Source organism: Erpetoichthys calabaricus, chromosome 1 (assembly GCF_900747795.2).
Source record: "Erpetoichthys calabaricus chromosome 1, fErpCal1.3, whole genome shotgun sequence".
Classification (NCBI taxonomy): Eukaryota; Metazoa; Chordata; class Cladistia; order Polypteriformes; family Polypteridae; genus Erpetoichthys; species Erpetoichthys calabaricus.
Window position 1 is genome coordinate 275,761,492 of NC_041394.2, and position 27,254 is coordinate 275,788,745.

A 27,254-nucleotide genomic window follows, 5' to 3' on the forward strand; every position below is an offset into this window, starting at 1 on the left:
CTTAATACTTTCACCAGCATTTCGTAGGCAAAAAATTATTTGAGTGTGCATTGCATAGGAAAAAATAGGAATAAATGAATTTGAGTATCCATCTGCCACCAACACTAGCTCATAGATTTAACTAGTTTGATGACAGTTGGTTACTCAAATTATATTATTTTCCCCTAAATGGGAATTTGTAGCATACAGTCAGTATTGCCACTATATCAGTCTTATGAATCTCGAGATTTCCCAAGCATGTAAGTTCAGAACAGTTCCAAAACTGCCCACTAGAGGGGGGGATGCCACCAAAAACCCTGCCTAGTAGCATAGAGGTCAAATTAGAATCTTTATCAATAAAAAAATGTATTCCACAAAAAGGCTTTGCTACACTGTGAAGGTTCAAGGAGCACAAAAGGCATGGAGGCAATGCCAGCAAAATGCAATTCCAAAAGCAGAGTCCCAATCCGGAATCCAAGAGGCAAAGTCAAAAAATAGAGCACATGTTCAAAAATCCAGGTATTCACAAAATATTTAAAAGCACAGAAAAATCACAGAAGAAAGCTTGTCATTCCTAAGCCTATTTAAATGAACCACAAGGAACTGTGAGTTGCCTCCATCTTTATAAGGCTGAGGGCGTCCCAGTCATAATGGACAGGTGCGCCTACCTCCTGGTGAACCACCCACAAAACACACAGAACACTACAGAACATACATGAAAATAAAGAAATTTAACAATCAATACTGTTTACATAAAAAGTGAACAAAATAGGCATAAAATTGACATTTGAGCACCAGCCAGTTAAAGAGCACAACAGTAAGACTCTCTTCACATTTTTGTGCAGATCTGCATCATTTGTTAAATGACATGGCACAATATAACTGTTGATAAACAGCCATTAGCAAGTGCGATGTCAAAGCCCTTTCATACAGCACATATGAAAAAAACCTGAAACCTGGCTAGCTGCTGATATAATAGTAAATATATGCTAAATGCTATTCTCTATTTAGAGAAAAATCCCACTCAAATGGTGGGGACAGACTGTATCTGCATCAAGAACATGCAGGCAGAGTGATAGGTGGGAAGATTCGTACACAACAGAACAAAGCAGTGCTACGTAAAGTGCTGTCATTATGCGCGTGTGTGAAGCGGCTCATAAAAGATGAAAGGAATCCTGCTTTGTGAACGACCAATTGCTGCTCATTGTGTAGATACATATACCACGAAAGATGTGAATACATGTGTATATATTAAACTATTGACACAGAACAACATATTAGTTTTAATTTATCTTATGTGCACAGGAGAAGGAATAGTGTTGTTTTGCTCCTTACAACTAAATGTTGAGGCAGTTCTGTGCTGAGAAGCAGCATAACACTGGAATTTTTTTTTAATTGAAAATGTAGGCTAATGTTTTGTTTGGACATTTCTGCAAAGAAGATGTTCTGCACCAAGAAGTAATATATTTTATACTATTGTTTTTTTCTTTTTGGGCGGGGGGGGTGGGGGGTGGATTAGGCCAGTAAATTTGCACTGTCAGGATGCCAAGCTGATGGGTAGTTAGTAACAACAAAAGGATACAGATGTCACCTGGTGTATAGTCAGAAGTTATAGTACCTTTAAAAGTGTGACATTTCTGGCATTCCAATAGGCAGGTCATGTCTTTATGTTTACTTAGTGTGCTACATGTCTCAGCTAAGGGAATTGCTTCAAGATAACAGACAAAATGTAGGGGGCTCTATTTAGGTACACATATTTCACCAAAGTGTAAAACCTAAGCATCATGCATTAGCTTTTACATGGCATTATACTTTTGAAATCTGGAATACAATTGGAAGAGTAACCATGAATCTTTAACTTGTTATTAAAAATCAAAGAAAAAATCTTTGCAAGTAAAAAGATTTAATGTTCAAAAAAGGCTCTTGATGAACAAGAGCTTAAAAAGCAACAAAGACACAAATATACTTGCCTAAAGTAAGCAATTCAGCTGCAAACAATGTCCCAGTGGATGATGAAAAAGAACTGTCAAAAACAGAGCAAAGGAGGCCGTAATCCTCTAGTTCAAATTAAGTAACAGCAAAACACATGGAGCGATCACCAACACCAAACTTTAACAATGTACCCCAGTGAAATGGCTACCTCCACAGCCTTTATTGGGCTGGTGGCATATAATAATGTTGAAGATGGACAGATGGCCCCGCCTCCTGGGGAACCACTTACAAAACACAAAGAACAAAACAGAACACATGGTAACATAATTACATTAAACTGAAATATTATGAACATTAAACAAATAACTGTTATAAACTCTTCAAGTTAAACAAAAAAGAAATAAAAAGTAGCATAAACAGAAAAAAACAGAACATGAAGTGTTAGACACATAACAACAATAATGCCAGTTTTGAGTGGAATAACCAGATTTTAATAATCAAAATATAAGTGGCAGATACAAAAATACAATACAAGTCCACACTAGTACATGGTGTCTTAATAAAAGTCCATTTTTCACTGCTACTAGATTTGATATTCAAGTGAGCCTTAAAAGAAAGTAATGGGAGACCATGATTTATTTTCCTTTTCTGAATTTTATTGATTGTGTATTGCTAGAGAATACAGTACATGTTTTAGTAATGCTATTTTCCTCTTATTCCATTTATATTTGAATATTGTCTAACATTCATGGGAGAGATACTTGTCCATGGCATGTCCATGACAACCTGTTGATAATTTAGATTGGCCTAGAGGTTGTATGAGACATTATCGTTGTTTTATCATATATGTGGACTGTTAAATACAGTATACAGTATACAGAAATAATGTTGTTTATTGAAATGGCTGCTGCTTTTTACTTGACATTCTTTTGAAGCATTCTTCTCTTTAATTAAAACTAATTTGTTGATCTTGATAAAATTATAACAAACAAGCAGGTTACGTTTACAGATGTCACTAAAAAAGGTAGAATGGTGTGTACCATAGAGTCGGTAGAAATATTAAAGATGGATGCAGACAGAATTCAGACTTGGCAGATATGTGGTATATTAACTGTAATGTAGATAAATGTATTACATATAGGAAGTAGTAATGTTAAATTTAAATATACAGTGGAGTACCTAAAACCTAAAGGAATGAGAAGGCCTTGGGAGTCAACATTGTGTAGACACGGACCCCAACCAGTAGTTAAAAATGATAGTTGAGTTACTACATAGCATGTTGTGTGCGGGAGAAAATAAATGGGGCCTTATTTGGAATATTGTTTTTCAGTAACAGTCTGTGTTAGTGGTGCATCATAAAGCAAACAAGATTAAGAGACTGTACAACAACATGAATCTGACCTAGTGTGGTCCTGCCTGGTATGTAATGGTAGTGAATAAATGACATACTGTAAGTCTCTTGTATCTGACAGGCAACTGAAGCCCATTGTTCATTAAAGGTAACTTTGAGTGAGTGCTCTCCAGTGACACTGAATAGTGACAAAATTACATAAATTTGAAATGCTGTTTTCACTTTAGGAAACACTGACTGAAGACCCTTGTTCATATTTTCTTATTTGTTTATTTCGTCTCATGAAAATGAACAATTTAACTAACAAATTCCTCTTGCCACTCACTATTGTATACTTATAGAATAAGACAGTGAAATAGACTGGGGGTGAAGTGGAGACTTCAGAAATCCAGAGCTGCTATTCAGTTTCTTGTATTACTCGTCTCTTTCAAAGTAGATCTTCGATAAATATATTTATAAAAACAGTAATAATTTAAAGTGCAAATGTCTATCTGTAAGACTTTTAAACTAAGAATCAGGAAATGTGCTAAAATGTCCTGTTTGTTAAAAAAAAAAAAATCTGACCTACATCTTTTGTTACATATTATGGCTTAAGTAAAATGAGCTTGTTTGAAGATAAGTACTAACAATGAAGTGTCTGAATTACCATAACTCACAGGATGAGTTTTTCTCTCAGCGTGGTAGCAGAACCAGAATTTGAATCACACATGTCAGCCTTTCAAAGCAAACCTCTTTGCTTTTGTAATTTTTTCTTTGTGAGACTCCTTTTTATATTTTCAGGACATTGTTATTGATAAAAATCTCAGTAGCTTACCAGCTATAATGTGTTAAAGAGCAACCGAATTTAAAGCATAAAGAGCTTTTCAAAGTTGGTATTGCACATTTTATTTAATTGGATGATGGAGCATGCTAGCTTAAGAGATTGTAGTTCTCCAGTGTTTGTCATTTTTGGTAAGCTTACGAACTTATATGCTATTGCTGCTGTCGTGCACTGCTTGCTTTAAATATACCAGTACAAGCCAGTGAACAAAATGTTGAGGGTAAAAACAACTCAAGAAATTGATTTTTAGTAATAATTTGTGATTTGTATCCTTTGGTCAAAAGTGTAATAGGCACATGGTAGTAGAAGTAGTAGACTGAAGTAGCGGTCTACTTTATTAGATACTGTTAAATACCAGTCCAATCTAATATCAGGTTGGACTCATCCAAAAGGCACTGTATGATGTGAGATGTGGGGACTGTGCAGAAGGAGTAAAATCAAATCATTCTCTTATTCACGGAACAAGCTTGATATGATAATTGCTTTGTGATATGGTGCAATGCACATGGTGAGCAAAAATGTATAGGTACACAATGGTGTTCAAATAACTCTTGAGCTGGTATTAGGCGGACTAAAGAAACTAAAGAAAGCATTCCACAAGCCAGCTTGTGTTGTTGATAAAAGGTAAGATAAGTCCATCAATTCATGCTGTTTATGCCTGCCAGCCCCATGTCAGAGCACAAATTAGTATTTTCGGAACCCACAACATTTTGGTGGTCTTATGTCCATTGTAACCTCAGCTTCTTGTTGCTCGCTAATCTTCTGGTCTTCTGATGCTATAACCCAACTCCTTCAAGGGAAGCCACATTGTAAACCGCACAGTTTGAGTATTAAGCCTTTCTGACAGCTTTAACCATCGTATTCATTTTTTACCAGACCTCTTTATAGCTATGGGTTTTCACCTACAAACTGACACTAAAAGGATGTGTTTTGTTAATATAAAAGTCTCTGTAAACTCTACAGACTGTAGTGCATGAAAATTGTAGAAGAACGGCTCTTCCTGAGATGCTGGGACCACCACATCTGGTACCAGCAATCATACCATGGTAGAATTCTATTAGAATGCAATGTCTGGCCCATTCAAATGAATAGTCAGACAGGCTGGAGGCTGTATATATTGAGTTGCTACCACATGATTGGCTGTTTGAAGGAGCAGACAATTCACATTAATAAAACTAAAAACATGTATATATACAGTGTACTGGAGGTGAACCATTACATTATGAATCTTTGTTTGCTTTTCTTGCCATTATTATCTCATATACAGTAGTACTGTATCATCATTTACATTCTGTTTTGTATTTGTATGTAAATATAATATGACTTACAATTTAAGAAGCATTTCCACCCAGGCTGTGTTTTCATAAAATAAACAAATCTGAAAAAAGGACAACTACTAGGGTATGTGTGTCACCTTTTGCTTTTTACACTCAGATTTTGTCCTTCATAGTACACAAGTCACTGTAGTCTTTACTTCCATAGCTCTTCAGGTGATTTATTTAACACTTTTATGTCACTTTATAACACATCAGTTTTCATCATTTTTAGAAGAACTCTACTAAAGTAAAGTACTCTTTTCCTTTTTCTTTTGCTGTTCAGATTATTGTATGGTACTTGTTGAAAAACTCCTTTTTCTGGAGAGATGCATGACACAGACAAAAATAACAAAAGCAGAGACTTCGTGAACCACTTATGAGTAGCAAGAGCTTAATAAGAAGATTTGTAAAGGAGAAAAAAGGGAAGTGTTTACTTTCTTTCCCTTGCTGCATGTTTTGCTGTATGTATTTTTTTTTGTATTTGGTAGAAGCCCAGATAACCTCCTCACAGGAGCCCAGAGGATTATTGAGAAACTCATAGTGTGTCCATGTTTTAAAGGACTGAACAAGTGGTAGGCCAGCCCTTGAAGGTCTCAGCAGATGCTTTGTTAATTCAAGACATAGATATGTAACTCCATGTGTAACAAATTCTGAAATGAAGATACTCAGCTATCACTTTTAACAAACATAGTGGATTTCTAAAATGAAGCCAGTAGACGTTTAGCAACAAGGCTGCCTGAATAGATAAGGTTCTGCTGTTGTGATGTGAGATGCAAAGAGGAAAGCTCTGAAAGATTAGAGGTTGAGGCAGTAGTAGAAAATAAACAGAAAGGAAAGAAGAAGAGTGGTATACTGAAGGTCTGGAGAGAAAAAAAAAAAAAACATGAGGGCAGAATCAGAACAAGTAGAGAAAAGAGCCTGGGGTACCCAGAAGATAAAAGTGCCGTAGAGGATCAGGATTTACTCTTTTTTTAACTGGGAAGATTTTAGCAGTGAACATGATAGGGTAATCAAACATTCTCTTTGCTTCTTGGATGTTTATTTTTTTTTTAGCATTTTATTGAATTTATTCTTCTTGGATGTTTAATACAGTTATGGTGTTTGTGGCTTAAGCTGAACTTTTATCACATACAGTACAACCCCAAACCTTCTGTCTAAGGAAGCTTTAGAAAAATAGCTTTCTCTTCATGACAAGCTGTTTCCCCTTTAAATTTATTTCTTTAGAGTAATAAAAGTGATGAAATAGAAGATGTTGTTCAGAAGTTAACTTTTTTACAATTCTGAAAAACACAAATAATGAGCTAAACAACACCCTGATGTTCAAAGTAGATAGAACCTCAGTATATAACTTTTGCTTCAAGAAATGAATCCTCAAATTCTAAAAAGAAGTCTCCTGTAAATAATAGCAGACCGAGGTTTTGAGATTGAATAACAACATTTGAAATAAATACTAAAAAAGATCAGGGTAGAAGTTTTATTTTCCTCCTCATAAAAAATGCAACTTTTAATAAAACTGTTCCATCGGATTTAAAGGCAAATTACATTATCTTTTTGATTAACACAAAAATGGAAATTTTTAGGGACAATATTTTAAAATTCTAATAATAGTAAACAGTACAGACGACTAAGAAAAGCGTTCAACTTTTGATAGAAAAGTTCAATTATACAACCTAATCTCCTTAGAATTACTCTATGGAGATTATAGCTTTAACAAAATGAAATATGACAAAAAATTAAAGGAAAGAAAAAGATCATTGCGCAGACCTGGGTCTTTTAATTTCTTTCACTGAAGCTATGGTTGGGGCTGAGAAATATTCTAAGAGGGAATGGCCCAGAAATGTATTTTTTAAAACAGATTGTCACAATTTATATTTGGTCTACTACTTTTCTGTTTATTTATTTATTGTTTGAAATTTCTTCTCAGAAATTCCTGATTAATAAATTCAAAATTGGGAGTATTAATGTTACACTGGTATAGACATTATTTTAAAATTGTGCTTTCCTGTTTCATTCAACAGGAGAAAATGTTATAATTTATACTGTGTTTTTATATAGATATGTTTATCTTTTTTTTTTTTTTTACCTTTCTTTTTAGGATAGCTGTGCAAGGGTTCTTCTGTTCCGAGGGGCAAATAAAGAAATCAAAAACTATAACAGTCAAACTGCATTTCAGGTGGGAGATAAAACTTAACTTTAAACTATTTATGTTTGTATTATATCTTTTGGTTTTATTATTATGCTATATTTATTCTTTTTTTCCAGACTTCAAGATGGTAGCAGATCATAAGTTGATAAATCACAAAATGTTTTTATGGCACCATATAATTGAAAATTATTTATTATATATGTTTATAATAAGTGTTTGGAATTAGAAATTTTTTAGCTCTTTTGTGGACTGATATGTCATCCCTTTTTTAGTCAAGGTTGTACACTTTTAGTCTCCATGATGGAGTCCCATACATGTATGACCAATTTAACTATGAATCATGTGACTAAAGAGAGCAATTGAAAGTCATTTCATGCATGAATAACATCATGCATGTAACTACAATGCACACTGTGACTTGATATGTGCAGTATATGACTTATTCCTGAGACTTCTGAAAGCATCAACTACTGCTAAGATATTTGCATTTTGTTTAACTTGTATTTTATTGATTTTTTTTAGTTACTTAGCATTTTATTCTTAAAAAGCATCTTGTGGTATTGCAACCTGTGAAAGCTACAAATCATAGCCAATGTTTTTCTTATAATATAGAGGCCAAAACTGTGCACAGAATTAGAGAGATGGCCTTGGAAATGCCACATCCTTATATCTATGTATATTTCACAGATAACATTATAGTTTTTATATTTCCATCCAGTTTATAGCATAAAGCAATGCAAAATGGTGCAATGCATGCCGTGCTCAACTTGTGAAAATCAGTGAATATACAATAAACATATTCCAGAAACTCCAACTTGGACAACCTGAATAAAGAATGTTGATTTTAAGGCTGATGCAGATATATGTATCTGTAACCATATTACTGTGTTCACCTTTGTACTACATTTTGGTGTACAAACATGTGCCATTTTCTCCATGTACATCTGTTTTATCATGGGAGGGTTTAGGGGTGACCCTATCCTAAAACATAAATTCTTTTATTCCCACACAGAGATTCTTTATGTATACCCACACATACTGTATGTCCTCCACTATGTCTCTTGTTCTCTTATTTTTACACTCACCTGACCTGGAAGGAGACAAAGGAGACAAAGCCTCAGTACAGCTGCACTTTCGAATTAGGTAAACTTTACCCAGAATTGACTGCTACTGTGCATCACTTTACTTATATGTTCTATAGCAGTAAGGCAGAACAGAAGGCAATCGTGGATAGGTTCATATACTTCATTCAGTTCCATGTATCATGTCCAACTGAAGACAGGCAGCACACATCACATGCACAATACCATTCCAGTGATAAAGCATTGTGGTGGCAACATCATGCTATGGAGTTGTTTTTCAGCAGCCAGGACTAGAAGACTACTCCGAGTTGAGGGAAAGCTCAACAGAGCAATGTAATTTGATATCCTTAATAAAATCCTGCTCCAGAGGGCTTTGGGTGTCAGATTGGGTGAAAGACTTACCTTCCAACAGGACAATGACCCTAAGCACACAGTAAAGACAACACAGTAGTGGCTTAGGGACATCTCTGGGAATGTCCTTGACTGTCCCAGCCAAAGTCTGGACTTGATCCCAATTGAACACCTTTGGAGAAACATGAAGATGACAGTCCAGAGACAATCCCCATCCAACCTGCCAGAACTTGAGAAGATCTACATAGAAGACTTGAGGCTGTAGTCACTGCCAAAGGTGCTTCAACAAAGTACTGAGTAAAGTGTTTAAATGCTTGTGTCAATGAGCTGTTTCCCTTTTTTTATTTTTTTAATAAATTTGAAAAAAAAGTCCTAACCTTTGTAAGACACTACACATGCAGCACACTGTTAATCATATCTATTTCACAATTCCTTGCTGGGTCACTACAACATCTAAAGTTCTTTTTGGTTTTCTCTAAGAACTCCAATTTTCATTCCACATCCCAAAGATGTGCATATTAGGTTCAATGGCATGTCTGATTTAGCTGTTTCATGTTTGAGTGTGCTTTGCTGCTTTTGACCTTGGAATTGAGGTACTACTCCTTTCTGACTACCTCTTATATTACCTTTTGTGTCTAATGACACATGGCAAGTTATTTTAAAAATATTTTTAATAGAAGAATTTTACATACAAAATTTTCTACACTGGTGTTTCTGAACCTGTGTGTTGAAAAGCCCAAGTGACTCATGATGCAGTCACTAGAAAGCGTTTTAGAAATGAACTGGATGAAGCTCTAAAAATGCCCCTGTTCTATTGTTAAAGTCTCTCATTTTGAAGTGCCAATGATTAACACTGAGACTTGCAGGAACAAAAAAAAATCAGATTCCTACAATGAAGTATAAATCACAATAATTACCACAATGCATGAACATGTCTTTCCTATGATGCAAAATAGTAAAACCAGAAAGAAAGACTGGCACTTTTATAGCACCTTCCCAACAAATGGCAGAGTAAAGAAATGAAAAAATAAACACTGCTTTCTGAGGAGGGTAGTGCTTTAGGCTTAAAGGATTTCTTTTACTTACAGGCAGAAAGGCAAAAAGCCAAGGCTGCAAAGGATCATACACATTATCTGCACTGCTGCCTTAACAATAATAGACCTGTGACAGTGGCTTGTGCCCTAAGTGTTGCCTGCTTTGAGTCTGGATGTTATTGCCGTGTCCATGTGGGTTTCCTCCGGTTTCCTCCCACAGTCAGAATACATGAAGTTTAGGTAAATTGACATTACTAAATTGGCCATAATGTGTGTGTGTGTATTTGCCCTGTGATAAAGTGACACCATGTTCAGGTGTTGTTCAAGCTTTTAGCCCAGTGTTTGCTGGGATAAGCTCCAGTTGCCTCGAGGCCCTGCCCTGGATAAGCAAGTTAGGATGACAGATGGATGGACTAACTATATTACACTTGTAATTAGTAATACAGTAATAGCATATTTTAGTATATCTTTAGTCTGTTTAAATTCAGTTAATTTTTTGCTGTATGTGTATTTATGGATGTATTCATTTTGTTTTTAAAACTACAGTATATTTATGATTGTAATAGTTGTTTTTACTTTAATAATTATAAAATTTTAATATGAACATTCAAAATATTGTTTTTTCTTGGAATACCAATTTTTGCTTCTTAAGTTAGCTTTTTCTGAGGTAAACATGCTTTGATGTGATTATTCACTATAAAGGCAATTTATGCAACTTTATTAAAGAATTAAAGAATAAATATATTCATCTAGGTGGATAAACAAAATATACAAAGGGCGCTAGAGCTTTTATCATATGTATTAATAGGAAGTAAAAGATTTAGGGTATATCTGATGTTCTTGACTAGTCAGCTGTTTTCTTTCTTTCATTCTTTTTTTAATGTTGAATGTTCTGAAAAGTAAATAAATTTATTTAGTCTTTTTTTAAGTTGCTGTGAAATTGACCCATGTCTTGGTAGTACTGGGCTTGAGGCAAAAAACAACCTAGAACTGTCACAGAGACCACTCACACAGAAATATCTAGTTTTGCTCTGGTGTAGAGTCTCCAAGTAATTTGACCCACACAGCTATGAGTATGGAGGAGGAGAACCAGAGTACCCAGAGAAAAAACTTCACGTGGTCAACAACCAAGTGCGGGATTCTAAACCAAATATGAAATTACTTTTATACCTTTAGGAGCGTACTGCCTATCTGTCTGTCTATCTATCTAAAATTGTAAGGGCTGTCAGTCTGTCATGCCAAAAACACATCTTTGAAGCTTACTCTTTCTCTCAATTGACAGCTTATGCCGTAACACAGTGGTTCTCAATCTGTGGGGCGGGCCCCCCTAGGGGGGCGTGAAGATGTGAAAAAAAGAAAACAAGACTCAAAAATATGAAAAATACATCTATTGAAACCAAAACAAATTAACTTAAACTACATTCTGATACTAAAAAAATAAGCATAGAGTTAGATAAATGTCGATAAAAGTTAAGTAGGTATAATAAAATATGCATCTATGATATATCATTAATTAAAAAAGAACAAATTGGTATTAGTGGGCTCCTTTCAAAAAAACATTAGGAGGGGGGCGCGATTAAAACTGTTATGAAAACTCAGGTCGCAAATACTTAAAGGTTGAGAAACGCTGCTGTAACACATGAAGCAAGACCTGTTCATTGGATGCAGGGCCCATGACAGCATTGAAATTTTGTTTCAAGTCCTTCTTTTGGACACTAAAGATGCACCAGTGAGCAACTCCTCACAGGAAATGTTTGGCTGTACTTGACACACCTGACTTGAAAACCACAAGGATGCAGTGTGTCTGGCACAAATACAGAACAAATGTGTGTGTATGGAAACAACAACGCACCTCATGTTCAAGTTGAAGTACACCCATCACTGGTGCTGACAGTGAAGCACATTCCATATGCCAGTCACACATGCATTGACTACTGGGAACAAAATGAAGGTGTGACAAACACTGACAGCTACCTGTACAAACTTACACTTTGCTTGCTAAAATAATAATAATAATAATAATACATTTTATTTATATAGCGCCTTTCCCATGCTCAAGGCACTTACAGAATATAATAAAGAATGGCAGTGTATACAGTATATAGCATTGTACAAACCAGATAAATAAATGAAGATTAAGACAGTGAATTCTGGAAAAAAAAAACAGACAACATAATTGATGGTCTAGCACACACACACACAGGTTACATTAGCATCTTGACAGAGAATTATACTGAGAGAATGGTAATAAAGTCAATTAGAGCTAAAAGCCTTCCTGAACAGATGAGTTTTGAGTTGTTTTTTAAAACAATTCATGGAGTCAGCTGACCTGATTAATTTCGGTAGGTCATTCCAGAGTCTGGGCGCTATACAGCTGAAGGCCCTGTCACCCATGGAGTGTAGATTAGTGTGGGGTACAACAAGATTGCCAGAATCAGAGGACCTTAGTGGGTGGGCAGGCACATAGTGATGGAGAAGGTCACTGATGTAGTTTGGCGCAAGGTTATTTAAGGCTTTGTAGGTTATTAGTAGGATTTTATATTCGATTCTGTAAGACACAGGGAGAAAGTGAAGACGGAGCAGGATGGGTGTTATGTGCTCGCTGCTGCTGGTTCGAGTAAGGACTCTTGCAGCTGAGTTCTGAATAAGCTGGAGCTGTGATATAAGATTAGAAGGGGCACCTGCCAGTAGGGAATTACAATAATCGATGTGGGATGTGATAAAAGCATGGACAAGTTTCTCAGCATTAGAAAAGGAGAGGAAGGAGCGAACACGGGATATGTTACGGAGGTGAAAGTAAGAAAGTTTCTTAATGTGATTTATGTGGGTGGAATAAGAGAGGAAGGAATCAAAAATGACACCAAGATTTTTTAGAGTAGAGGCAGGTCTGATGAGATCACCGCCAAGATAAACTGGGAAGGAGCTCATTTTATTAAGTTGCATTTTAGTCCCAATTTGCAGGAGTTCAGTTTTATTGCAATTTAATTTTAAAGAGTTCTGCTCCATCCAGGTTTTAATTTCACTAAGGCAGGTTGTGAGCTGAGAAAGCTCTGATGAAGTTCCACTTTTAACATTGAAGTAGAGTTGAGTATCATCTGCATAAAAGTGATAACCCAGTCCAAAGCTATGAATAATAAAGCCAAGGGGAAGCATGTAAATACAGAAAAGCAGAGGGCGGAGGACAGAGCCTTGAGGGACTCCTTGTGTGACTGACACTGAGCTGGATCTGCTGTTGCCAAGACTAACAAACTCTTGCCTATCAGTCAGATATGACTTGAACCATTGGAGGGCAGTGCCAGAGATACCCAGCATGTTCTCCATTCTGGACAGTAGAATGTCATGTCTGACAGTGTCAAATACTGCACTGAGGTCTAACAGAATTAATATGCTGGTTTGTCCAGAGTCTGCTGCCATAAGCAAATCATTGATTACCCATAGCAGAGCAGTTTCACAGCTGTGCCGCGCCCTCAAACCAGACTGAAAGGGTTCCATCAAATTATTAGAGGTTAGGTAATTGGTGAGTTGGAAAGCTACAACACGCTCAAGAACTTTTGACAGCAAAGGTAAATGGGAAATAGGCTGGAAATTGTTAAGATTGTCAGCATCAAGACCAGACTTTTTGAGTTTATTATTGTTGTAACAGTCGGGATTATGGCATGAAGGCAGGATTTAAGTAGTGTGGTGGGGATGGGGTCCAGTACACAAGTAGTCGGCCTCATGTTACAAAGCAGGTTATTAACAAACGCAGATGTGACTGGTGAAAACTTAGAGAAGGAGCTGGATGGAGTGGGAAAACAGGGAGAGATATAAACAGATGATGTATTTATGTTAGTTGAATTATTTAGATCGTTAATTTTGTTATGGAAAAAGTGGAGGAATTCCTCACAGACTTCAGTAGAAGAGGTAGTTGGGCCAGATGCGGGTTCGAGTAGTTTATTAACTACAGAGAATAAAACCCTTGGGTTATCATGGCCACTTTCTATTATTGCCGTAATGGGTGTTCTTAGCAGAAGTTAGTGCTTCTCTGTAAGCTCTTTGGTGATCAGAGAAAGCCTGGATGTGCACGGTGAGGCCAGTCTTATGTGACATTCTCTCAAGGCGTCGGCCAGCTTCTTTCATAGATCGCAATTCTGAGTTATACCAAGGAGCTGAACGTTTAAAAGAAACCTCCTTATGTTTTAAAGGAGCTTCTTTTATCTAATGCTGAATGAAGGGCTGAGTTATAGTGGTCAACAAGACTATCTAGTGTTGATGGAATAGGTGAAGACAGTAAAAGATCAGAAATGGATCCAGAAAGGATAGAGGGACAGATATTTTAAGGTTTCTGTAAGAAATTTGTTGTTTACAGGTAAGAGGAGGGAAAGGCAGTGAAACAGTGAAAAATACTGCTTTATGGTCAGAGAGTCCCAAATCAGTGCTGTAAATGTTGGTAACAGATAGTCCAGAAGTGCAGATCAGGTCCAGTATATGACCACCAGAGTGGGTGGGAAAATCAACATGTTGTGTCAAGTCAAAACAGTCCAGTAAGGATAGGAATAAACTAAACAAAATAAGTCAAACACACCATTAGATAATGATAAACAAGACAATCTCAAACTCCGGGTCAGTATCATGCAAAACATAGTTGCTAATACCACATCGAAAGCACAGTCTGAACTTACACAGGAAGTGTGAGGATACACACTTTACAACACATGCGTAGTATCACTAGCTCCATATGTTGTACACCTATGAGCTGTGTACATGATCAGGTAAGCTGAGGACCAAAAAAGTCAATCACCATACACAGACATACGACAGCTTCAGTAACTTACCACTTACATGCGTGTTCAGATTAAGCACTTAAACAAACACTGTCATAGCTTGAACATACACACATCTTTCATCATTTCCTTACAGAAGTACAGGATTTCATTCATGTTAACAGCTTTTATCCCAAAGCCTTTAAAAATATAAGGCATGCTGAAGAAAAAGAAAAACTACAACCACAGACAGATGTCTTCCGGTTTACATAGGTTACAGATTTCTTCCTCAGCACACAATCAAGCCACCAAGCCAGACAGCTCCTCGATCAAATGTTAGTGTCAGTGTCACAACACTCGATAATCCAAAGAGTTAAATATCTACTGTTGCACCACTCAACACTCATGGAACCAACTTCAAATTCAGTCCACACATTGAAATATTTCTGTATTGCAGCACTCTACAGTCAAATCAAATACACCTTCCCCACATACAAACTTTTCCAAAGTTACACCCTGCATATACATGTAAAGCACTTAATCAAATACACTTTTCTCCCCTTTATTGTCATCTCAAATATATTCTGAGAAATGTATGAGTTGAAAAGTAGTTGTGCCATTCACTACCTATTATGATGTTATATTTGATATAATCTATGCAGCGACATTCAGCCCAGCATGATGTGCTTGGTCAAATATGCACTTCATTTTACCACATTTACAATACAAAACAACAACCCTCACTAATCACTTTCTGATGAAAAATACAGGTGGAATGAAAAAAACACCACAAATTAAGCAATGGAGCTCTGCCACATGAACAGAACAAATCCTGATATGTTCTACTGCTCATTTACATGCTGTTTTTTATAATATGTTAGTAGTAGACCAAGCAAAACATTGCTTTTCGGTGAGTTAAAGTAATTAATAACTTTTATTATATTGATTAGCAGTTATTTATTTAAACCCACTGTGTAATAGTTCAGTACTAATTTTAGGCTTTGATGATAAGAGTTTTATCACTTTTTTTGCTTTAATCAACTTTACATTGACTTTATAGCATTATTGACTACTGCTATTGCTATTGTTCTGTACTAGAGAGCTCTGTCGTAATCTCTTTCACACCATACCCCTCTCCTCTTCTGTGCCCCCCTTACTGTAGTTGGTTTCCTTGATCCATTATGCCAAAGTTTTACAAATAGAAGGCAAGTTAAAGAAAAAGACAAACTACAACCACAGACAGGCATCATACAGTTTCCACAGGTTAAAAAGTAGTTCCTCACCTCTTAGGTTCCTCTAATGACATCATAGGTAATAGGCTGGATTTTTAAGTCTGAAATTGTACTTGATTAAAGTTTGACACATGTTAATTTTACAACAGCTTAAATTTTTGACTCTATGACCCTTAATGAAGTGAGATGATTACAAAGTAAATTTATGCGTGGGTTCAGAAAATGCATTGATGGATGGATGATGATCTTCATTTTATATTATCCAGTATTATGGTTTACCATCTTATAAGTGTCTCTAAACTAGAAGACTAAACCTCGCACAACAATAAAATTATTTACCTGTGGTAAACATATTTAGACAGCTTTATATATGAGTATTTAAAATCTACTTTTATTTAAAATTAGGACTCAAATAAGCAGTTATTTCATTTTAATTTTAAAAATATGTTCTCTGTTCTTGCAGGTACAGTAGGGCTTAAGGCACATGAGTCAATAGGTGCATGAAGAAGTTTTAAAACTTACTGCTTCAATGTGGATGTATTCAGTAAATCGATTCAGATTTTAATCTAAGAAAATATGCTCTCTGTATTTATGAGGCATCATTGTGATAACAAAGATAAACTGGAAATAAGTATTTTATCACAGATATTTGGTAAAGAATACTTTTCCTGATTGCTTACCTGCTCACAGCCTCTGTCATGGATGGAGATCTGACAACCCAACAAACACCCTCACCAAGCTATATTCTGCTTATTATCCTGCTTTTGCGTTGCAGTTGTGTTTAATCAGTGGTTATGTTGCATAGCTTGTAAAAACAGACAGATGTTGCTGAAAGAGTTTAACAGCAAACTGGTCCTGCTAAATAGGCCAAAGGGTGTGTGAGTGTGTATTTGTCCTGCGATAGTTGGCTTGTGCCCGATGATTGCTGGTATAGACTCCAGTTGTCCCGTGATACTGTCCTAGATAAGTGGTTTAGGAAGATGATTTGTTATGATTATTATTGTACCTGTAGCGGAATTCATATATGAATAGATTAGGCGGCTCCTTTCCTTTAATTTAGAAGATGTGTGATTTTAGTTTATATAATCCTATAAGTCAATGGTGTCCAGGGGATTCAAGTTTTTTTTACAGCTTTTATGCACACTATTTTGTTGTTTGGATAATACTCGCAACTTATTTGAAATAAAAATTTTGTGTTCTGCCAGAGTGTATTAGCGAAGCAATTTTTGAAAGAGTTTTGTATATCTAAATAACAACATAACAGGATTTTACTGGCTTATATCCACCACCATATATTGCTTGTTTTCCTCTGAACACCTAATTCCTCTTTTATTTGCAGGCACTCTATCTTCAGTAAGCTATCTAGCTGTGTTCTGAATGCCAATATAATTTGTTTGTCCTTTGAACAGAAATATGTGTCTCAGAGTCCCAAAAGTGCTATGCAAAGTGCAATCAAATGTATTACTCAGTAAATACAATCTAAATATAACTTTCATTATTACCATGTCATTATAACATGCCTTAATACAAGCATCACAAATCTGGGTATGGATGTTGCCGATTAAAAATTATTGCGTGGATACATCACAAGCTGTAATATTCTAATACAGTGTGCAGAAAAAAATGAAAAAAATGTAATTGTTATTACAGTGCATGCTGTGAATAAAATGTAGGAACTCATTCAAGACAAAATAATGGCTGTAACATTAGTGTGCTTGTAGATTTGTGTTTCTATATTTCTCTTATGGCATATTGAAGCCTATATATACCTCTTGCACTTATTGCACTGTCAGTAGTCCTACATGGCATATAACCTTCATAAACATTGTAGGATACTCTCTAAAGTGATCCCAGGCTCAGCATCAATTAATAAACAAATTCCTCCCCTACATGTGTTCAGTGCTGTGAAACAAATTTTTGTGAAGAACATCCAGTTTGCTTTACCTTATATATACAATATATATATATATATATATATCCATCTGCGGTGGGTTGGCACCCTGCCCGGGATTTGTTCCTGCCTTGTGCCCTGTGTTGGCTGGGATTGGCTCCAGCAGACCCCCGTGACCCTGTGTTCGGATTCAGCGGGTTGGAAAATGGATGGATGGATGGATATATATCCATCCATTGTCTCCCGCTTATCCGAGGTTGGGTCGCGGGGGCAGCAGCTTGAGCAGAGATGCCCAGACTTCCCTCTCCCCGGCCACTTCTTCTAGCTCTTCCGGGAGAATCCCAAGACATTCCCAGGCCAGTCGAGAGACATAGTCCCTCCAGCATGTCCTGGGTCTTCCCCGGGGCCTCCTCCCGGTTGGACGTGCCCGGAACACCTCACCAGGGAGGTGTCCAGGAGGCATCCTGATCAGATGCCCGAGCCACCTCATCTGACTCCTCTCGATGCGGAGGAGCAGTGGCTCTACTCTGAGCCCCTCCCGGATGACTGAGCTTCTCACCCTATCTTTAAGGGAAAGCCCAGACACCCTGCGGAGGAAACTCATTTCAGCTGCTTGTATTCGCGATCTCGTTCTTTCGGTCACTACCCATAGCTCATGACCATAGGTGAGGGTAGGAACATAGATCGACTGGTAAATTGAGAGCTTCGCCTTGCGGCTCAGCTCCTTTTTCACCACGACAGACCGATGCAGAGCCCGCATTACTGCGGATGCCGCACTGATCCGCCTGTCGATCTCACGCTCCATTCTTCCCTCACTCGTGAACAAGACCCCGAGATACTTGAACTCCTCCACTTGGGGCAGGATCTCGCTACCAACCCTGAGAGGGCACTCCACCCTTTTCCGGCTGAGGACCATGGTCTCGGATTTGGAGGTGCTGATTCTCATCCCAGCCGCTTCACACTCGGCTGCGAACCGATCCAGAGAGAGCTGAAGATCACGGCCTGATGAAGCAAACAGGACAACATCATCTGCAAAAAGCAGTGACCCAATCCTGAGCCCACCAAACCGGACCCCCTCAACGCCCTGGCTGCACCTAGAAATTCTGTCCATAAAAGTTATGAACAGAATCGGTGACAAAGGGCAGCCCTGGCGGAGTCCAACTCTCACTGGAAACGGGTTCGACTTACTGCCGGCAATGCGGACCAAGCTCTGGCACCGATCGTACAGGGACCGAACAGCCCTTATCAGGGGGGCCGGTACCCCATACTCTCGGAGTACCCCCCACAGGATTCCCCGAGGAACACGGTCGAATGCCTTTTCCAAGTCCACAAAACACATGTAGACTGGTTGGGCAAACTCCCATGCACCCTCCAGGACCCTGCTAAGGGTGTAGAGCTGGTCCACTGTTCCGCGACCAGGACGAAAACCACACTGTTCCTCCTGAATCCGAGGTTCGACTATCCGACGGACCCTCCTCTCCAGGACCCCTGAATAGACTTTTCCAGGGAGGCTGAGGAGTGTGATCCCTCTGTAGTTGGAACACACCCTCCGATCCCCCTTCTTAAAGAGGGGGACCACCACCCCGGTCTGCCAATCCAGAGACACTGTCCCTGATGTCCATGCGATGTTGCAGAGGCATGTCAGCCAAGACAGTCCTACAACATCCAGAGCCTTGAGGAACTCCGGGCGTATCTCATCCACCCCCGGGGCCCTGCCACCAAGGAGTTTTTTGACCACCTCGGTGACCTCAGTCCCAGAGATGGGGGAGCCCACCTCTGAGTCCCCAGGCTCTGCTTCCTCATTGGAAGGCATGTTAATGGGATTGAGGAGGTCTTCAAAGTACTCCCCCCACCGACCCACAATGTCCCGAGTCGAGGTCAGCAGCGCACCATCCCCACCATATACAGTGTTGACACTGCACTGCTTCCCCTTCCTGAGACGCCGGATGGTGGACCAGAATCTCCTCGAAGCCGTCCGAAAGTCGTTCTCCATGGCCTCCCCAAACTCCTCCCACGCCCGAGTTTTTGCCTCAGCAACCACCAAAGCCGCATTCCGCTTGGCCTGCCGGTACCTATCAGCTGCCTCCAGGGTCCCACAGGACAAAAGGGTCCCGTAGGACTCCTTCTTCAGCTTGACGGCATCCTTCACCGCCGGTGTCCACCAACGGGTTCGGGGATTGCCGCCACGACAGGCACCAACCACCTTACGGCCACAGCTCCGGTCAGCTGCCTCAACAATAGAGGCACGGAACATGGCCCATTCGGACTCAATGTCCCCCACCTCCCTCGGGATGTGGTCGAAGTTCTGCCGGAGGTGGGAGTTGAAGCTACTTCTGACAGGGGGCTCTGCCAGACGTTCCCAGCAGACCCTCACAACACATTTGGGCCTACCACGCCTGACTGGCATCCTCCCCCACCATCGAAGCCAACTCACCACCAGGTGGTGATCAGTTGACAGCTCCGCCCCTCTCTTCACCCGAGTGTCCAAGACATGTGGCCGCAAGTCCGACGACACGACCACAAAGTCGATCATCGAACTGAGGCCTAGGGTGTCCTGGTGCCAAGTGCATATATGAACACCCCTATGCTTGAACATGGTGTTCGTTATGGACAATCCGTGACGAGCACAGAAGTCCAATAACAAAACACTGCTCGGGTTCAGATCGGGGGGGCCATTCCTCCCAATCACGCCCTTCCAGGTCTCACTGTCATTGCCCACGTGAGCATTGAAGTCTCCCAGCAGAACGAGGGAGTCCCCAGAAGGTATGCCCTCTAGCACACCCTCCAGGGACTCCAAAAAGGGTGGGTACTCTGAACTACTGTTCGGTGCATACGCACAAACAACAGTTAGGACCCGTCCCCCCACCCGAAGGCGAAGGGAGGCTACTCTCTCGTCCACCGGGGTAAACCCCAATGTACAGGCTCCAAGTTGGGGGGCAATAAGTATACCCACACCTGCTCGGCGCCTCTCACCGGGGGCAACTCCAGAGTGGTAGAGAGTCCAGCCCCTCTCAAGGAGATTGGTTCCAGAGTCCAAGCTGTGCGTCGAGGTGAGTCCGACTATATCTAGCCGGAACCTCTCAACTTCACGCACTAGCTCAGGCTCCTTCCCCTTCAGAGAGGTGACATTCCACATCCCAAGAGCCAGCTTCTGTAGCCGAGGATCGGACCGCCAAGGTCCCCGCCTTCGGCCACCACCCAACTCACACTGCACCCGACCTCCTTGGCCCCTCCCATAGGTGGTGAGCCCATGGGAAGGGGGACCCACGTTGCCTCTTCGGGCTGTGCCCGGCCGAGCCCCATGGGTGCAGGCCCGGCCACCAGGCGCTCGCCATCGAGCCCCACCTCTAGGCCTGGCTCCAGAGTGGGGCCCCGGTGACCCGCGTCCGGGCAAGGGAAAATGCCGTCCAAAATTGTTTTTCTTCATAGGAGGTTTGTTTGACCGCTCTTTGTCTCATCCCTCACCTAGGACCAGTTTGCCTTGGGTGGCCCTACCAGGGGCATAAAGCCCCGGACAACAGAGCTCCTAGGACCATGGGACACGCAAACCCCTCCACCACGATAAGGTGGCGGTTTAAAGGAGGAGTATATATATATACTGTACATCAGAACATAAGAATATAGAACATAAGAAATTTGACAGACTAGAGGAGGCCATTCAGTCCATCTAGCCAGTTTGTTTAGCTGATAGCTAAGCTGTCCCAATATCTTATCCAGATTGTTCAGAAGCAACTAGTTTGGTGTTTTTGTAGTGTTTTGGAAAGATTCTTTTTTTTAGGCATATTATTGCTTGCTGGGGTTGTAGTTTCTTGGTTGAGGTGTATGGCATGGAGAAGCAGCACACTGTCCTGCAGATGAGTTGGGGAGCACCAAGGGAGAAGTGTGCAGATGGCTGAACTTGGCTGGACTCCTTTTCTCTTCCTGCCAGTATTGCTCAGGAAGCAGCCTTTCAGGAATATTCACAAACATGCCATGGATAGCTGAATGTTTGGAGTGACAAGAGTGGATGTGGCAGATTTGTGCAGGAGAGGGCCATGATGCCATGGGGAGGGAATTTAAGTGCCAACTAGAAGAGTTAAAAAGGGAAGTATGTAGACAAGAGGGATGGAACTGAAGCAAAGGAGATTGTCATCGAAAAGCAGGATGTAAGACTCGAGGGTGACCGAATAAGGAACTTTTCAGCACTAAGTTGATGTTTGATCATCACTTGAAGGTGTGTTGGTGATGGAAAGACTAACTGTCTGAAAACTGAAGGAGAGAGATAATAAAGATTGATTTTGTTTTTTGCTTTGCGCCCTCCCCCACTATAACCTATTATCTATGGGGGAGGAGCAAAAGCTTTAGATTCATCAAAAATTTCGATCTAAGGTTTTCAATAGATCTTAGCGTTTTAGGGTCCCCTGATACCAAAAACATTGATATCTTGAAGATGGGTGTGTGTCTGTGTGTGCGTGCGTGTGTGTGAGTGGGTGTCTGTGTGTCACAGTTTCTTGAGGAAGGTCTACAGCTAAAATGGCTGGATGGAAAAATACCAGACTCAAAGCTTAAGCCTGTTATAAGATGAGAATGTGCTGATTATTTTTTGAGCCAAATCATACAAGAGAAAGCGGCACTCTAGAGGAACCCTCAAATACTGTAATTCTGCAGTTAATTATGAATTCATCTCAACAATTGCTATTGTAATGACCTATTTTATGATCAGAAAGATCATCATCAGAGTGGTAAATAATTAATGAAATGTTATAGTTTAGGTAACTTGGTTCCTAAGGCGCAAAGCCTACTGACACTCTCATCCGAATTATTTTTTAAACATAAACTCGTCTTAAATGCACTTCCACTTAATTTCCACCTTTGTTTATGTAATTTACTAAAGTTTCTCATGGATGAACATGATCAATGCCATTTAAAATTTATATCAAATTTATGTTATCCTGTGTGAGTGGAAGTTTTAGTGAGTATTGCAATGGACTTGCATCCGGTCCAGTGCTATGTTTGACATTCTCTGGACTGCCTTGACCCTGAATTGGATTAGGTTGCATTGAGAATGTTAGGTTACATTATATTATTTGCCTTTTGACTTGTGCCAGCATAAACTGCCAAATCTCAGAGTCTGGTCCTGTAAAATCAATGTTACATTAGATGACTTTTCTGGCGATTTTAGTCAAAGTCCTCATTTACATAACCTTAGCCATTTGGAAGCAATTGGTGGCATTCTCCCATGAAGACTAATGTGACATACCTAACGACAGAGACAAACTAGTCTGTGACTCACTACGAAAGTATCAAACAATATAATACAATACAATACAAGTACGGAGCAGAATTTAACAGTAGATGATAACACATAATATGATTTGGATTTGTTTAGAGTACTGGAGACCTCAACCATCAAGCTGCCTCCCCCATTTGGCCATTTCACAACTGAAACATTGCTTGGCCAGCCAATCCGATGAACGGACCCCTCTACCCCACAATTCCTGCGATCCTCCATCAGGGATGACTTTACCTTAGGCAGGCAAAACAACTTGGCAGGTGGGCCGTGGCACCAAGTGCCACGTTTGAGTACCGAGAAGGGAAACAGAATAGGTGAGGGTTAGTATCCAATTATAACAACCATGTTACTTATGTTTTAGTGCTAATGACTAACAACAGAGATGCAGTCTGTACAGTAAATCAGCAGCTCTAGTTCAGGATATGCTAAACTGAAGTAGTGAGTCTTCAGCCGGGATTTAAAAGCTGAGACTGAATGGGCATCTCTTATATTAGCAGGCAGACCATTCCACAGTTTAGGGGCCCTGTAACTAAAAGCTCAACCTCCCACTGTAATTTTATTAATCCTTGGAATCATAAGCAGACCGGCATCTTAAGATCTTAATGTGTGCTCTGGTTTGTAAGTCATGATAAGTTCAGACAAGTAAGCCGAACCTTGGCCGTTTAATGCTTTATATGTTAAAAAGAGGATTTTGAAATCTGCCCTAAACTTAACCTGGAGCCAGTGTAAGGATTTAAGAACTGGAGTTATGTGTTCGTACTTTCTTGTTCTTGTAATAATTCTCTTGCAGCATTTTGAATTAACTGGAGGCTATATAAAGAATAGTTTGAACATCCAGTGAACACCGCATTGCAGTAGTCAATCCTACTAGAAATAAATGCATGAATTAATTTTTCAGAATCCTGTTTATTTAGAAAGCGCCTTAATTTCCCAACATTTTTAAGATGGAAGAAACATGATTTGGACAACTTTGTAATGTGCACTTTAAATGACATGTTGGAGTCAAAGATAACTCCTAGATTGAGGCCTGATTCAGTAAAATTAATGGTGATTCCAACTGAGTTAAATGATGACAGAACATTGTTGTGATCAGCGTCATTCCCTCCAACAATTAACATCTCTGTTTTATCTGTGTTTAAAGACAAGTAGTTCTCATCCATCCACTCCTTTAATTCGCTAACACAACTAATTAAAAACAACATTGGAGAAACTTCATTTGATCTAAATGAAAGGTATAACAGGGTGTCATCTGCATACGACTGAAAATTAACATTATGTTTCCTAATGATAGATCCCAGTGGAAGCATGTAAAGTGAAAACAGTTAAGGTCCCAGTACTGAGCCCTGTGGGACACCATATCTCACTTCTGTGTATAATGATGGAGTACTGTCAAACCTGTTTGATTTTTCTCATTATTAGGAGGGCAGGGCTGTATGCCTTGGAGAAATGACAACCAATGAATGCTCGTCCAGAAGTACAATGCATAGAATGTAGCAATGAGGAATAAAGAACAGGCATGGTTTGAAATAGAACACACAAATAGAAGAGAAGCTCATCTGTCTGATGTTTTGTACTGCTTATGTACTAAAGCAGAATGAAGAAAGGCCAAGGCTGTGGCTTGGTACACCACAGCTATTAACCCTTCATACACGCAGCACGGGGATTATGAACTTGACAAACAGAAGAGAAGCTTGTCTGTCTGATGTTCCCTCCAATGTTAGTGTTATTTGTAAATTTCACAAGTTAAAAAGCTATATTGGAGTCTATGTCCTTAAAAAAAATAAAAAATAAGAATAGGAATGGTCCTTAAATGGACTCCACTGATGGCCTCATCCCATGTCGAGCATTCTCCCATTTTACTTCTTTTTTTTAATTTTATTTTATTATGTACTAGCCATGTGCGCCCAACTACGTTGCGCGTGTTAAAGTTGTTTGTGAAGGGCTCCCTGTTTAAACGCGGCTGCCAGTTGTGAACTGGGCCCTTTGTTGCACAGCATTATGATTTTTTATAAGGGAAACAAAATTACAAAACAAAACCCTTGGACATTGATTCGATAGGAACGGCCTACTCGGAATAGTAATACCGGCCTACTGTCCGAATAGTAATTATGTGGTGGTGGAGGAGCATTTCAGCTTCTCTCCGTTCACAGTCCGTCTCGTTTTCATGACGCTGTCATTTCCTTTCACGATCTCTTCTCAACCTTTCTCCAATCTCGCAGGTTGCTTTGTGGCAATCCAAAGAGTAAGGAAGAACCACTGCTTCTTTCTTGAACTCCAAACGCAGACTGATGGAAAATCACAGAAGTGTGCCCGACTTATATACTCTGACTGCCGACTCCAAGATGTGGGTGAACATTCGATTTGGACGAAGTGCTGCCAACGACGGTCGATAGAAACACAAAAAACCACAGTCTTGACAACGAAGCAGGTGTCGACGCCAGATCTAAACACAAAGCACGGTGTCGACGCCAGGTCTAAACACAAAGAGTGGTATCGACAGTGTTTGTAAACAAAAGTAACAACCAAGGTGTTGTGTATTCAGCCAGTACAAACAACATGTAGTCTCCTTTAGTTCAGTCCTCTTTAATCACCACACTCCAACCTCATCCAACGATCCTCCCCATCACTTCCTCTCCTCCGCCATCACTACTGCCCTCTACTGAACACAGCAGGAACACCACACAAGGCAGTGAATTCGCGGACAAACAAAGATCAAGATCCAAATGAAGATTATATATAAAGATTGAAAAATGCAAGTGAATATGGTTAGTACTAAGAAATGCTATTTCTTCAGTCTTCTGCGCTCCATTTATTTTCACCATTTGCTAATATATCATAGCTTTGAGCTGAATCCACTGAGAAATAAGTACCTAAACCCCAAAGAAATTATCAACAAGAACTTTTCCCCATTGTTAGTACCATTTCCTGTAACACCATTGCCACAGTTTACTGGACTGACGGCCATGGAAGGAATGAAGCTAGATGCTGGTAAACCCACATTACTGTGACTGTCAATGCATTAGGAATAGCTCAGTCCAGGTTAAATTAGGTGGTGATTTTAATGAAAGGGGTCAGAGTTACCAATGGTACTGCTGTTGTTACTTCCAACAAACATTTTTTTTTAACCTAGTGCAGTTGTAACTCATGTTAATCCTAGTACAACTCGCATTCTTGGTGGTTGAACCTGATGTCACTTTTTCACTGGTGCTTGGTGTAAACACTCAAAGCTTTGTTCTTGTTGGAACAGCTGTGAAGTTTTTGGCATTGATGGCAGCCTCATCCATCAAACCGCTAAAAGTTAAATAGATGTGCTAGTAGCTAACATGCTTCCTTGAAATTGTTTTGAATGGCTTTACTTGTGTCTTTTTCAATGCCTAGAATATATTAGACCTGATTGTGGATTTTTGAGAATGTTTCTTTAAAAGCAGTAATTTTATAGTACTTAGCAACCCCTTCATTTTGGATGTTTTGACTTCAAATGATAAAACGACAAAATGGTTTGAGAAAAACACAATATATCCCACAGAGTACACCATAAGGGAATAAAAGTTAGCAAAGGTACACTTCATATATTAGAGGCATCCTATATTACAAATGAAAGCGTTATCCCAGGAGTCACTAGATAGCAGTCTTATTCAAAAAGGCATCACAATTAAAACATGCTTGATAGCAAAATATTTTCTTTGGTACTGGTTTCATTTACTCTGTGAACATAAAATGCTATTATATGTATGTAAACTAAACTACTCAATATTTGCCTAATAAATGAAAATAACTTCATTATATAAAACACCCATTTTATTAACACTCCTTGACACCTGGGTGGCATGGTGGGACAGTGGTTAGAAGGCATGCCTCATAGATGCAGTTTCCTGGGGTTGAATCCAGAATTGGTTTGTTTTGGTGAAGTTTCCACGTTATTTCCTTTGCATGTTTTTCACAATTTCGAATAGTTTTCTTCTACATCCTAACCATGTACGGATTTGGTTAACTATTATTTCCAATATAAAACCATAAATCTGTATATTGATAGGAACATAGGGTACATGAAAATGGGTTATTTTATTTTTCAGCCTTGCCAGAATACTTTACATACAAAGACACCT

At 39.3% G+C, this 27,254-nt stretch overlaps 1 protein-coding gene across 14 annotated transcripts in view; it reads left to right on the forward strand.

Annotated features, from left to right (window-relative positions):
* The window catches only part of shank3a (SH3 and multiple ankyrin repeat domains 3a), a 1,882,192-nt gene that overhangs the window by 1,034,912 nt on the left and 820,026 nt on the right, over nt 1-27,254 (forward strand). For all 14 annotated transcript variants that reach the window (XM_051931529.1, XM_051931540.1, XM_051931542.1 and 11 more), the window contains one exon: nt 7,494-7,571. In XM_051931529.1, coding sequence (XP_051787489.1) covers nt 7,494-7,571 — 78 coding nt within the window. The remainder of the gene's footprint in view (nt 1-7,493; nt 7,572-27,254) is intronic.